Source organism: Papio anubis, chromosome 9, assembly GCF_008728515.1.
Source record: "Papio anubis isolate 15944 chromosome 9, Panubis1.0, whole genome shotgun sequence".
NCBI lineage: Eukaryota > Metazoa > Chordata > Mammalia > Primates > Cercopithecidae > Papio > Papio anubis.
The window spans coordinates 44676355-44686772 of record NC_044984.1 but is presented as its reverse complement, the minus strand read 5'-3'; the positions used below and the strand labels follow the sequence as shown (position 1 = coordinate 44686772).

The following is a 10418-nucleotide window of genomic DNA, read 5'->3' as shown; positions in this document are numbered from 1 at the left end:
AGTTCTCTCCGGGTCTCACTTTTTGCATTTATAAAGAAAGGAAATCGGACTAAAATTGATTTCCAAGATCCCAACAAACTATTATCCTTGCTCTGGGTCAAGCAGCCCAAGTTTCAAACTATGTCAGTTTGGCCAAGACACTTAGCCCTCAGAGCTTGTTTCATCCCTCTAAAACGTGGATGATATTGCTAATCCCCTCCCAGTGTTGTGATGAGGGTTTAATAATACAAGGCAAGCCCCACGCGCTCGCCGGCTACAGGCACACAGCGCGAGGAAGTCGGCACAGCCTTTTTAATTCACCGCAGAATTCGATCCACCCGCCCTCGCCGTTCAGCGCACGCGCGCTGGCACCGCCCCGCCCCCGCCGACCACAGGTTCCCGACTTCCGGTTCCGCCAGGGCCCAGAGGCGGTGATGAGGCTAATGGCGGTGCCCTCGGAACTGGATGGAGGGAGTCTTAAGGAGACCGTAGCGGAAGAGGAACCGCGAGTTCTGGAACCCGGCGCCGCCCCGTTCGGAAATTTTCCTCATTATTCTCGCTTCCACCCTCCGGAGCAACGGCTCCGCCTCCTGCCCCCGGAGCTGCTTCGACAGCTCTTTCCTCAGAGTCCTGAGAACGGGCCGATTCTGGGGCTCGACGTGGGGTGTAACTCCGGGGTGAGTGACAGGGGAGGGATTGGAGCATCCGGAACCAAGCGGTTGGTTGCCTACACATCCACGGTGGTTCTGGCCTGGGCTCACACCCATCAGAACTTTCCCAAATCGAGTATAAAGCGTGGCGTTGACCTTGCCAGTGCTGCTGATGCTTGCCCGCCAGGGTTCCACCATCTGTCTTAGGAATCTCTCTTGGAGAGGAGTCTTTGTCGACTACGTTCCCACTTCTATTTAAGGGCCAGACCCCAGGTGGGGACGGTCCCTGTAACTAGGGTGGCCTCTGTCCAGCGTGCCTGGCGCTTTGGCTGGGGAGAGGGGGCTTCCAGAGACACACGTTTGGGAACATGGGGTTAGGTTTGGTTTACTGGGAGAGAAAAGCCAAGGGTGACAGAATCATGCCTGATATTGAGACTCGTGTGCTATACAGTACAGGACAGACCCTAGGACCTGCATGTTTATTTCAAAAAATGTGAGTAGGCCGGGGCGGTGGCTCACGTCTGTAATCCCAGCACTTTGGGAGGCCGAGGCGGGCGGATCACAAGGTCAGGAGATGGAGACCATCCTGGCTAACACAGTGAAACCCCGTCTCTACTAAAAATACAAAAAATTAGGTGGCGTGGTGGCGGGCGCCTGTAGTCCCAGCTACTCGGGAGGCCGAGGCAGGAGAATGGTGTGAACCCGGGAGGCGGAGCCTGGAGTGAGCCGAGATGGTCCCACTGCACTTCAGCCTGGGCGACAGAGCGACACTCCATCACAAAAACAAAGCAAAACAAAAACAGTGAGTTGACAAAGTACAGTGGAGAGGATCGAGAAGCAAATAGAGCATTTTGCCCGAGGGAATGGAGAAGGGTGGCACTGCCACTCTTCTTGCTGCAAACTATTCTTAGGCATATAATGATTATAATCAAACCACATGCAAAATAAGGAAATGTCTCTCCCACACCTGTTTGTAGCCACTGGGATATCCTACACTAGCAGGCAGTCTGAACTTACCATGGCAAATGCTTCAAAAGTTAGTACCCTCTCTCTGCTCCCTCCATCACTCCAGTCCAGCATCTGGAGTGCAGGGGACAGTTTTGTTGTGTTGCTGTCCTTTCACAGAAGAGACTTTGGGGGACGATTGCAGACCTTGTGGGACTCAGTTGATAAGTAGGAGGAGGACATTTGGATACAGTCTTAAAAGACTGGAATGAGGAGATGGGTTGATGTCCGGTGTCCCCTGCAAAATTTCTTCTCTGTGATGATACAGGAAGTCAGAGGGTGAAAACGGTGGAAAAGAGAGACTGAGGTTAAGGCTTGGGATTTCACGAAAGGCATTAGGAAACCACCAGAGATTTTAAAGTTAAGAGTAGTATACACATGAGAGGTAAAGACATAGTTGGCAGCTAACTAGGGTAGTGGTTCCCAAACCTGGCTGTACGTTTATGGAGCTTTCTGTTTTGCACTTTTTAAAAAATGCTTTCTCTTCTGGATCTTTGTAGTCAGAAAAGGGAAAAAAATGCTTGCGCTTGATAAAACAAAAAAATTCAAACTACAAAGGGGTAAATAGTAAAAAGTCTCTACTCCCAACCCTAAATCCTCCTTTTCCCCCACACAGTCCTGTGTGTATACCAGCATTTTATGTAGGTATAAATACCCCCCTTTTAGTTTTATAAATGGTAACACACTATTAGTAGCTTTTAATTCTGAGATTATATAACCGCATTCTTTTTTTAGCAGCGTCCTAATGTTTCATTGGATAGATGTACCATAATTTATGGGTGCTTTTTTTTTTTCAATTTTAAATACTCTTTCCCCAGCCTGGGCAACATGGCAAAACCCTATCTCTAAAAAAAATTAGCCAGGTGTGGTGGTGGGCGTCTGTAGTCCCAGATACTTAGGGAGGCTGAGGGAGGAGGATCGCTTGAACCCAGGAGGTCGAGGCTGCAGTGGGCCTTGATTGTGCCACATACCCCAGCCTGGGTGACACAGTGAGACCCTGTCTCAAATAGAACAACAACAGAAAACCCAAAAAACTGCTGGGCGCAGTGGCTGACGCCTGTAATCCCAACATTTTCAGAGGCTGATGCTGGTGGATTGCTTGAGCTCAGGAGTTCGAGATCAGCCTGGGCAACATGGCAAACTCTCATCCCTACCAAAAATACAAAAATTAACTGGGCATCATGGTGTGCACCTGTGGTTCCAGCTACTCATGAGGCTGAAGTAGGAGGATCTCTGGAGCCTGGGAAGTCAAGGCTGCAGTGATCACGCCACTGCACTCTCCTCCAGCCTGAGAAACAGAGTAAAACCCTGTCTCAAAAAAAAAAAAAAAAAAAAAAAAGAATAAACGTCAGCACCCCACAAGTTCCCCAAAAGTTCCTTTTCCTGTTCATAAACCTGTATTCTCTACCCAGAGGTAACAACTAGCCTTCTATTGTTTCCTTGCTTTTCTTTATAGTGTACTGTTTTTCTTCCCTGAATGATGTAGTTTAATTTCACCCATTTTTGAGCTTCATGTAAGTGGATGCTTGTCATATATTTTCTGTTATGGCTTGCTTTTTCTTCTCAACATTATGTATTTGTGAAAATTGTCCATGCTGTGCACCAAGCTGTGTGTCTTCATTTTTTTTTTTTTTTTTTTTGAGACGGAGTCTCGCTCTGTCACCCAGGCTGGAGTGCAGTGGCGCGATCTCGGCTCACTGCAAGCTCCGCCTCCCGGGTTCCCGGCATTCTCCTGCCTCAGCCTCTGGAGTAGCTAGGACTACAGGCACCCGCCACCACGCCCGGCTAATTTTTTGTATTTTTAGTAGAGACAGGGTTTCACCGTGTTAGCCAGGATGGTCTCGATCTCCTGACCTCGTGATCCGTCCCTCTTGGCCTCCCAAAGTGCTGGGATTACAGGCGTGAGCCACCGCGCCCAGCCTGTGTCTTCATTTTTAACTGCTACTTAGTATTCTATCTTCATGATTATACCACATTGATTTGACTATGCCACTATCATTGGACATCTGGGTGGCTTCCATTGTGCATTTTCTTCACCTGCACAAAAGGCATAAATAAATATTTTCCTCACATGCTTGTTACACCAAGCAAATAAAGTAGTAAACAGAAAAATGCCTGGAAAATACTATGTGGAAAAACACAAATTTGAGTTAGTTATAATGGTTATAGAAATCAAAGAGGCCAGGTGCAGTGGCTCATTCCTATAGTCCCAGCACTTTGGGAGGCCAAGGCAGGTGGATCACTTGAGGTCAGTTAAAGACCAACCTGGCCAACATGACGAAACCCGGTCTCTACTAAAAACAAAAATTAGCCAGGTGTGGTGATGTGTGCCTGTAATCCCAGCTACTTAGGAGGCTGAGGCAGGAGAATCGCTTGAACCTGGGAGGCAGAGGTTGCAGTGTACCGAGATCACGCCATTGCACTCGAGCCTGGGTGACAGAACCAGACTTTGTCTCCAAAAAAAAAAAGGAATTCAAAGTTAGAGAAAGGAGATGGTGACTTAAGAGTAAAAAGGTGCTAATGTGGTAAAAATCACAAATCATTAGACTTGTCTAGAAGGTTGTTAGCAGTGACTTTTAGCAATGATGGTTATAGAAGCAGAATGTCTCAGAAGGAAGTGATGAATCCTAAGACAGTAAAATTGAAGCTGTAGTGAAGGCTAAATGAGGACTTTGGAATCCAGACTTCGCCCACCACAGGTCTGAGAAGCAGGTTTTTATAAGATGGTGCTTGCTGTATTCCTCACTTCCTTCATAAGAGACACTGGTTATGCCTCTGGACCCCTTTCCTCCTCCCTGGGGTCTTGAGATACCCAGAAAAAGAGTGAGTTTGTCAGCATATTACTTAAGCTGGGAAATACTGCTGTAGGCTCCTTTGCTGCATCCATTTGGCTGTAACTTTGAACTACAACCCAATCTATCATCAGTGTCAGGAAAATACGGGGATGATGCATTACAGCATGTGACCCCTGGAGGGCACTGAGAGCTTATTCTGTGGAAAACTTTTTGCACAACCTCTTTAGGTTATGGTTTAGGAACCTCACATCCTGTACAGCCAGAGGTAAGTGGCATTCTTAGTGGGAGAATGATATAGATTTCTCTTCTGTTCATTGGTTGAGAACTGTAGTGACAAAGCTCTTTTGGATTCCTCTAGGATCTGAGTGTGGCTCTGTACAAACACTTCCTCTCCCTACCTGACGGGGAGACCTGCTCAGATGCCTCAAGAGAACTCCGGCTCCTCTGCTGTGACATAGATCCAGTCCTGGTGAAGCGAGCCGAAAAAGAATGTCCTTTTCCTGATGCCTTGACCTTTATTACCCTGGACTTCATGAATCAAAGGAAACGGAAGGTTCTCTTGAGCTCTTTCTTAAGCCAATTTGGACGTTCAGTTTTTGACATTGGCTTCTGTATGTCAATAACCATGTGGATTCATCTGAACCACGGAGACCATGGCCTGTGGGAGTTCCTGGCCCATCTTTCCTCCCTCTGCCACTACCTCCTTGTGGAGCCCCAACCCTGGAAGTGTTACCGGGCAGCTGCAAGGCGTCTCCGAAAGCTGGGACTCCATGATTTTGACCACTTCCACTCCCTTGCCATCCGAGGTGATATGACCAATCAGATTGTGCAGATCTTGACCCAGGATCATGGCATGGAATTAATATGTTGCTTTGGCAACACCAGTTGGGACAGAAGCCTTCTGTTCTTCAGGGCAAAACAAACCATAGAGACTCATCCAATCCCTGAATCACTGATAGAAAGAGGGAAAGAAAAGAACAGATTATGATTCCAGAAGCAGTGAGATGGGAGGGCAAGAAGACCAAGAAAGAGATACTGAAAGAGTTTTATATTGAGAATTATGTTCATTCTCCTTAACTCCTTAACAATCAGGCAGCCTCAAAACCTGGCAGGAGCTTTTGGTAAAATGTCCAAGGCATATAATTCAAAGAATCGGTATCTGTTCCCCATTGTTTGGAACAAATCTTGTGGAGAATGAATCTGTGGAGTGGTGAGCTAGGGTATCTGGATTGGGATGGCCTAGGAAAAGTGGTCCTGGTTATGGGTTATGGAGGGGGCTGCTTTGGGGGATTATTTATAAAGATAAAACTAGGCTAGTCTTAAAATATATCAGTTCCTGGGCTCTCTGAATCTTACCTGGTTTCTTCAGGCTTCCGGACTTGCTAGGCCTGACTTTGGGCAAAACCTTAGTAATTCAGGTTTGGAATGTGGCTTAGGAATCTATTTTCTGTTTTTTGTTTGTGCATTCTTCTATTATAGTAATATATACATAAAATTTACCATTTTAACTGTTTTTAAGTATAGTTTTTCAGAATGTGGAAATCCCATCAAAAACTGGGTAAAAAATTAAAAGATAAATAATTTTTTTAAAAGTATACAATTTTTGTGACATTAAGTACATTAACAATGAGGCATCTGTTTTTAACAGCTCCCCCAGATGATTCTGAGGCAAGCAGAGGTAGACCATACTTTGAGTGCTTACGGTTCCATTCAGCCCTCCTCTATGTATTTTTCCTGGTATGAGTTCTTCCCTGTGACTTTAACAACTACCTGCATGCTTATGGTCCCCAAATATATTGGTAGCCCTACATCCACAGTCCCAGACTAGCATTTTTCCTGTTTTGTCATTATATCCCTTAGTTCTTAGATACATCAGATTCAACATATCTCAAAAGCAAGCTCATTACAGTATTCATTGCTTAAGCTAGAAACCTCAGTTGATTTTCTCACTTACATTCCCCACATTTAAATGCTCACAAAGTCCAGCAGCAAATTCTATCAATTACATGTACGTTTCATTCCATCCATGTGTCCAGTGCCTGGTGGGGGGTTCCTATATTAAAGTCATCTACCTTCCAATCCATTCTCTGCCTTACAGCCACAGTTTACTCATCTGTACAACTGAAATAACACCACTTTCCTTTTCCTATGCCCAAATTTCCTAAGGATGTGAAGGTATTTTGCAGAATATAGAGTGATAAAGAAAAATAAGGTGCTATTACACTGTGTGAGCATGCTGCAGACCACAACTGCACTTGTTAGACCAGAGGCTTATGAGAAAAACATCTCACCTTGTAGAAAACATGCATCTTACTATCTCGAATAACTTGTTTTTCAGGATAATGAAGTAATAAGGAGTCCAGCCTCAGTGCTACAGAACATTTTAAAGGAAGCAGTGTTGGCAGGGAGGGATATGGAGCTAATAGAAATGAGGCCAGTTTATGATGGTCTCAGTTATCACAGTAGTTACAGAGCTGAGTTTGCCCACAAGATCTTAATTTAGGAACACTTTGAAACCTTGTAACCCTGCTAGGTGCTCTCTTCTCTCACTCCACCAAGGCAGTGCACAGAAACATACGTGGCGCTATGGTAGGATGAATAATGGTCCCCCACGATGTCCACCTAATCCCTGAAACCAGTGAATGTTACCTTAGATAGCAAAAGGGGCTTTGCAAATGAGATTGAGGATCTTGAGATCGGTAGATTAACCTGGATGATCAGAATCGACCCTAAGTGCAATCATCAGTGTTCTTATAATAGGGAGGCAGAGGGAGAGCTGACCACAGTGGGAGATGTAATGACAAAAGCAAGAGGTTGGAGTGATGTGAAGAAGGGCCACAAGTCAAGGAATGCAGGTGGCTTCTAGAAGTTAGCAAAAGCAAGGAAATGTATTCTCCCCTGAAGCCTCCAGAAGGAACAGCCCTGCCAACACCTTGATTTTAGATTTCTGATCTCCAGAGCTGTAAGAGAATAAATCAGTATTTTAAACCACTAAGTTTTTTGGTGATTTCTTAGAGCAACACTACAAAACTAATACATGGGCTCTGACTACAGTGAGACTGGCTTACAAAGCCAAGTGGCACCTTTCCCAGATAACTCCTTGATAACAGAAAATAACCTCAGTGACCAGAAGGATACACAGGAGCTTTGTCCAACATGGCTAATTAAGAAATACCCAGGTGCAGTGGCTCACGCCTGTAATCCCAACACTGGGAGGCTGAGGCAGGTGGATCACTTGAGCTCAGCAGTTTGAGACCAGCCTGGGCAACATGGCAAAACCCCGAATCTGCAAAACACACACACACAAACACACACACACACACACACAAATTAGCTGGGAGTGGTGGCACGCACCTGTAGTCTGGTAACTTGGGAGGCTGAGGTGCAGGATCACTTGAGCTCAGGAGGCTGAGGTTGCAGTGAGCCAAGATCGTGCCACTGCACTCCAGCCTGGATAATAGAGTGATACTGTCTTAAAAAAAGAAATCCTCAATAACTAAAAGCTTTGGGAGATGCTTCAGCATCCGAACCTGACCTGTTCCCTAGTAAGAGATTGGCTGAGCAGTTACCTGACCTGTTGCGAGGAACCACTGTATTTCACGTCTGTGGCAGTTGGTTTCAAAAAGGATGTGTAATTAGTGCCCATAAAAATGAGGTCCTCAGGTCGGGTGCGGTGGCTCACATCTGTAATCCCAACACTTTGGGAGGCCAAGGCGGGAGAATCACTTGAGCCCAGGAGTTAAAGACCAGCCTGGGTAATACAATAAGACTTCATCTCTACAAAAAAATTTTAAAATTTAAAAATTAGCTGAACATGGTGGCATGCGCCTATAGTCCTAGCTACTCAGGAGGCCAAGGTGGGAGGATTGCTTGAGCCTGAAAAGCAAGGTTGCAGTGAGCCAAGATCATGCCACTGCACTCCAGCCTGAACAGCAGAGTGAGACTCTATCTCAAAAAAAAAAAAAAAAAAAAAAGGAATGGCAGTATAAGCGTATTTAGTCATATAGAAGAATCAGCCAAAAAGTTAAAATGGCTCATTGCTGGGGGTAAGAAATGCAGCAAATAATTGCTTCTGTATTATTTGATTATTAAAACATATGGACGGCCGGGCGCGGTGGCTCACGCCTGTAATCCCAGCACTTTGGGAGGCCGAGGCGGGCGGATCACAAGGTCAGGAGATCGAGACCACGGTGAAACCCCGTCTCTACTAAAAATACAAAAAATTAGCCGGGCGCGGTTGTGGGCGCCTGTAGTCCCAGCTACTCGGGAGGCTGAGGCAGGAGAATGGCGTGAACCTGGGAGGCGGAGCTTGCAGTGAGCCGAGATCGCGCCACTGCACTCCAGCCTGGGCGACAGAACGAGACTCTAAAAAAAAAAAAAAAAAACATATGGACATATTACTTTTTATACAAACTAATCTTAAATGAATAATTTTTTAAAGTAGCGAGTGTTTTCTAAAATAACTCTCACTGTACCACCCATCTATCTGCCTAATTTTTCCTTCACAGCATAGCCAAAATCTTAGAAAAGTTTTTTGTTGTTGTTGTTTGTGTTTTTGTTTTGTTTTTGAGACAGTCTCACTCTATTGCACAGGCTGGAGTGCAATGGCACAATTGGCTCACTGCAACCTCCGCCTCCCAGGCTCAAGTGATTCTTCTGCCTCAGCCTCCTGAGTAGCTGGGATTACAGGCACGTGCCACTGCGCACAGCTCGTTTTTGTATTTTTAGTAGACACCGGGTTTCACCATGTTGGCCAGGCTGGTCTTGAATTCCTGACCTCAGGTGATCCACCCACCTTGTCCTCCCCAAAGTGCTGGAATTACAGGTGTGAGCCACTGCACCCAGCCAAAAAGTTTTAAACACCTCCTGTCTCCATTCCTTCCTTTGTACATTTTTCTCAATCCTTCAGAATCTGGTTTTGCCAGGTTGGGCGGGGTGGCTCACGCCTGTAATCCCAGCATTTTGGAAGGCCAAGATGGGAGGACTGCTTGAGCCCAGGAGTTTGAGAACAGCCTGGGCAATGGAGTGAGACCCCATCTTTGTTTTAAATAAACAAGTAAAATCTGGTTTTATCAAAGTCTCCAATGACAAGTGGCCAGAGTCCCTAGGGATGTCTCTGTCCTGATCCAACTTGACTCAGCAACATCGGGGCCAAAAAAATCATCTCTTCCTATTCATGGGGAATTGGTTCCAGGACCCACAAGGATACAAAAATCAAAGGATGCTTAAGTCCCTTACATAAAATGGTGTAGTATTTGCAAATGACCTAGGGGTATTCTCCTATATACTTTAAATCATCTCTAGATTACTTGTAATATGTAATATTATGTAAATACTATGCAAATAGTTCACACTAATTTTTTTTTTTAAGACGGAGTCTCGCTCTGTCGCCCAGGCTGGAGTGCAGTGGCGCGACCTCGGCTCACTGCAAGCTCCACCTCCCGGGTGCATGCCATTCTCCTGCCTCAGCCTCCCGAGTAGTGGGACTACAGGCGCCCACCACCTCGCCCTGCTAATTTTTTATATTTTTAGTAGAGGCGGTGTTTTACCGTATTAGCCAGGATGGTCTCGATCTCCTGACCTCGTGATCCACCCGCCTTGGCCTCCTAAAGAGCTGGGATTACAGGCGTGAGCCACTGCGCCCAGCCTAAATTTTTAAAATTTTGCATTTTTATTGCTGTATTTTATTTTATTTTTTTTCTGATCTAGTCTTCAGAGAGATGTAGTTTTTTTGTTTGTTTATTTTTCTGATCTGAGGTTGATTGAGTGCATGGGTGTGGAAGTCACCAATAAGAAGGACTGACTGTATTTGGTCTTTTTTTTTTGGAAATCCCTTTCTTGGGTTCTGCTGACAATGTTCATTCAGTTTTCTTTCTCCTTCTCCGGAGACCCCCCTCTAATGTTGATGTTCCTTGGGGTTCTGCTCCAGCTTTGCTTTTCTCTACTTGCATGATCTCCTCAACTCCATGACTTCAGTAACCACCAATGT

At 45.6% G+C, this 10418-nt stretch overlaps 1 protein-coding gene across 1 annotated transcript; it reads left to right on the top strand.

The window, feature by feature from the left end:
• Positions 1-379: 379 nt before the first annotated feature.
• BCDIN3D (BCDIN3 domain containing RNA methyltransferase) lies at positions 380-6239 on the top strand. Its single transcript, XM_021922313.2, has 2 exons — positions 380-656; positions 4788-6239. Exons 1-2 carry the CDS (start codon positions 414-416, stop codon positions 5415-5417), a joined length of 873 nt encoding a protein of 290 aa, XP_021778005.2. The 5' UTR covers positions 380-413; the 3' UTR covers positions 5418-6239.
• Positions 6240-10418: the final 4179 nt, after the last annotated feature.